General features: G+C 49.6%; 1 protein-coding gene across 1 annotated transcript in view; it reads right to left on the bottom strand.

Annotated features, from left to right (window-relative positions):
• The window catches only part of galnt14 (UDP-N-acetyl-alpha-D-galactosamine:polypeptide N-acetylgalactosaminyltransferase 14 (GalNAc-T14)), a 22,471-nt gene that overhangs the window by 1,418 nt on the left and 17,118 nt on the right, over positions 1 to 3,935 (bottom strand). The window contains exons 2-5 of the mRNA XM_024264050.2: positions 3,033 to 3,154; positions 2,786 to 2,869; positions 1,112 to 1,256; positions 156 to 275 (exon numbers count right to left, since the gene is read on the bottom strand). Coding sequence (XP_024119818.2) covers positions 156 to 275; positions 1,112 to 1,256; positions 2,786 to 2,869; positions 3,033 to 3,154 — 471 coding nt within the window. The remainder of the gene's footprint in view (positions 1 to 155; positions 276 to 1,111; positions 1,257 to 2,785; positions 2,870 to 3,032; positions 3,155 to 3,935) is intronic.

Here is a 3,935-nt window from a genome sequence, read left to right as displayed (position 1 = left end):
TGTCGTGTCGTGTCCCTGTATCCTGTCCCTGTGTTGTGTCCCTGTGTCCTGTCCCTGTATCCTGTCCCTGTGTCCTGTCCCTGTGTCCTGTCCCCGTGTCGTGTCCTGTCCCTGTGTCCTGTCCCTGTGTTGTGTCCCTGTGTCGTGCGCCGTACCTGCTTGCCGTCCTCGGCGCTGCAGGGCAGCATCAGGACCTGCGATGCGGGGAAGGTGGTGGACAGGGACAGACAGTTCTGCTGCTGCCGGATCTGCTGTCTGTGGGTGTAGACCCAGACCTGCAGGGACACAGAACCCGTCATGGTTCTGACCCGGTTTGCTGCTCCAAGAACCAGAGGTGATGTGATAGTTCCAGTGAGGATCAGGGTCTGAGATGGTTTCCTAAAACCACCTCTGTGGGGTGCGGCGTGACCGAGCGTACCTGAATGCATCCCAGAGACAAACGGACTCACCTGATTCACCTGGAGGAAGGAAGTTCTGCTCAGAGACGGAAACAGGAAGTTTCCACTGGGAGGGATAAAGGAAACTGACTGCAGCTCCGCCCGCACATTATGACTCTGCCCCCACAGGTCTGATTCAGGTTTTCGTGCTGGGGGGGGTCCAGCCTCAGAGGAGCCTGAAGTGTTTTTTTTTATTTTTAGAAATTTAAGAATCTCAAAAATGACCTTTCAAAATAAAGCTCCATTTTTATAATTCTAAACATTTTATAAAGGTTTTCCGTCACCTGTCACACCTGTGTAATGTGTTCTCCACCTTTGACCCCTCCCCGTGGGGGATCAATGAGCTCCAGGCACCGCCCCCAATCCAACCCCTCCAGCTGAGAGTCAGTCAGGGAGGGGTTGGTACTGCAACCCGGCCACAGATTTGAACCCACAACCTCCTGTGGACCTGACACTGTGCAGACGCTGCAGTGTTTATTTCAGGATGGGGGGGTGGAAGATGGTCTTCTCTGCCTCAACACCCCCACCCCAATCTGCTGCTGGGGTCAGCCTCCTGAGGGCGGAGCTTCTACCCTCAGAGTCTTCTTTCTTTGAGGATAAAGTTCTTATCCTGCAATCATTCACAACCTGGATTCTGTCAGTGTCCAGGTTCTGTCCCGGTTCTTCAGACCCACCTGACCGTCTGCAGGGACGCCCCCCTTCCCTGCACACGGCGCCAGCGTGAGGACCGGCGTGTCCTCGCCCTCCAAACGGCGAGATTCCAGACAGTTCTGCCTCTGCCTAATGGCGCCGGAGCGTGAATCTGAGTCATCTGGGACCCTGAAGAGGGGGAGGAGGAGCCTGCTTTGAATCCAACTTTATTTAAACAATCCAAATCAGAGCTAAAGCTAACCTCCGAACGCACAAAAACACAACAATGACACAAAAGAGACACAAATGTAAACATTCAGCCGACAGAAACACAGGTTCATGTCTCCTCCTGTGTTTTGTGAGTGTGTACAAGTGCCCAGCTCCTCCTCTGCTGCTGACTCCGCCCCCTCCTGCAGAGCTGATCGAGGCACCCTCTCCACCAATCACCAGGCTGGGAGGGAAGCTTGAAAGCAGCCAGGAAGCTTTGAGGAGCAGTGAGATCCTCCGCCTGCCCTGCTGTCTGCCTGGTCCGGCTTGTGATCAGCTTGTGGTTTCTTTGGTTGCTTTTGGAGTCGTGGTTGTGTTTGCTGACTGTTCTGTTACTTATCTGACTGCTTTAAAGCCTGAGAAGTGAAGTTACCTGTTAGGATTATTTCATCCGTTGAGCCTTTGGTGTTTTGCTGGTCTTAGTCTGATGTTGTGACACCTGTCACTCTAATAAACAGCTGTGTGGCCATCTTAACCCCGCCCCCTTGTTCCTTTTGTCTTTATGTTACGCACTTCCTCCTCCTCTCTGAGGAGCGACGAAACGCCTACGGAGTTGTTAGGAAACATGATCGATATCAAAGAATAATTCCTGAGAACGTTTTTAGAGTTCAAATAAAAGATTAAACTCCATCCAGAGAAACAGAGAATCCATTCCTGTTTCAGGGATAAAACAGTCATTTAGGAAAATAGGATCATCCTGAACCGTCGATCAGACCAAAGCATTTCCTGGACTTTAATAAAGTTTCTGTCCGGACAAACTTTGTCTGCCATTTGATAAAGTATGAACTCGTTAAGTTCTGCGTTCCGTTAAAACCCCATAAAGGTTATTCCTGCTTTGGAGGGTCAGGCCCGCCTTCCCCGGAGAGCAGCTAATTCCATTCCTGAGGATTAACGGGAGCCTCGGCGAGCGGCGCTCCGGCTTTTATCATGAATGAAGGAGACGCGGCGCTTAAACCTGCAGCTCCTCAGCCAGCCGCAGAACCACAGCGGAGGGATCACGGCGATAAACCCTCTACTGCCGAGCTTATCTCATGTGTGACAGCTTTCCATAATCGGCTGTGTTTGCCAATTAAAACACCGGAAATGTCTCCTCATTTTATCCTGGACGGAGATGTTTCACAGCAGGAACGGAGCGACTCGAAGCTTCTGGTCTGACTGGAACCGAATGGTTAAACACAAGTCTCCTTTAGGAACCGAGCGACCAGAACACGAGTCTCTAGTTAGGGCTGACTGGGTTCCTAGCTGTGGTTTCCTTTGTTGGGGAACAAACTAGTTTTCAGTCAAATACCTCTTTTCCTTTTGCTTGTTTTAACTCTGAGTTGAAACATGTTTTAATATTCAGGCGGTAAAACCTTTAAATTGATCTTTAAGACAGTTTGGAATGACTGGGTTTGGATCCAGAGACCCCTCCCCTCCCTCTGGAGAAGAACCGGTCGACCAGCGTGTCTTACTTCAGCTCTGGATACACGTTGTCCAGATACCAGCGGAAGGATTTACACTTCAGCTTCTTCCGGAGTTCCACTCGTCCTCGGACGCTGAGAAACACACAGACGACATCAGTGCTTAGAGACATCTCACATTTCTGACAGATGATGTCATTAGAGCGACACAGGAGCATTGATGATTCACAAAAACACACACAAGTCCTGCTACAGCACACAACTATGTGAGACTCTGTGTAGCAGTGTGTGTCCTTACTCGCCGAAGGATTTTCCTCGAGCTGCAGGCCGAGCTGAGTAGTAAAAGAGACGGAAATCATCCATCCACACCTCAGCCGTACGGCGGGTGTTCCTGCGGACATACAACCACACAGTGAGATCCTGTTTTCATCTCGTTGTTTTGGTCGTTTGCTTTGATTCAAATCAATTTAAGTTCATTGATGAAAACTTTTCATCAAGTCTTTGTCTCCTAAACTTTAATCCAGTAGAACCATCAAAGCTGAAATCATGTCTTCTTGTTATGAGGAGTCACACAGTCGCTCCTCTTCTGTCTTGTTATGAGGAGTCACAGAGACGCTCCTCTTCTGTCTTGTTATGAGGAGTCACAGAGACGCTCCTCTTCTGTCTTGTTATGAGGAGTCACAGAGATGCTCCTCTCCTGTCTTGTTATGAGGAGTCACAGAGACGCTCCTCTTCTGTCTTGTTATGAGGAGTCAAAGAGACGCTCCTGTTCTGTCTTGTTATGAGGAGTCACAGAGACGCTCCTCTTCTGTCTTGTTATAAGGAGTCAAAGAGACGCTCCTCTTCTGTCTTGTTATGAGGAGTCACAGAGACGCTCCTCTTCTGTCTTGTTATGAGGAGTCAAAGAGACGCTCCTCTTCTGTCTTGTTATGAGGAGTCAAAGAGACGCTCCTCTTCTGTCTTGTTATGAGGAGTCACAGAGATGCTCCTGTTTTGTCTTGTTATGAGGAGTCAAAGAGACGCTCCTCTTCTGTCTTGTTATGAGGAGTCACAGAGACGCTCCTCTTCTGTCTTATGAGGACTCACACAGTCGCTTCCAGCATCGTTATTGTTTTCTACAGCAGGTCAGCAAACAGGAGATGCTGGAAGATTTATCAGCAGACTGTCTGCATTTGGCCACAGTGGGAGGGGGGTGTCATTA

This window comes from Oryzias melastigma, linkage group LG15, assembly GCF_002922805.2.
Source record: "Oryzias melastigma strain HK-1 linkage group LG15, ASM292280v2, whole genome shotgun sequence".
In the NCBI taxonomy this organism is placed as follows: Eukaryota; Metazoa; Chordata; class Actinopteri; order Beloniformes; family Adrianichthyidae; genus Oryzias; species Oryzias melastigma.
The sequence above is the reverse complement of the archived record's forward strand: the minus strand, read 5'-3'. Positions and strand labels throughout refer to the sequence as shown.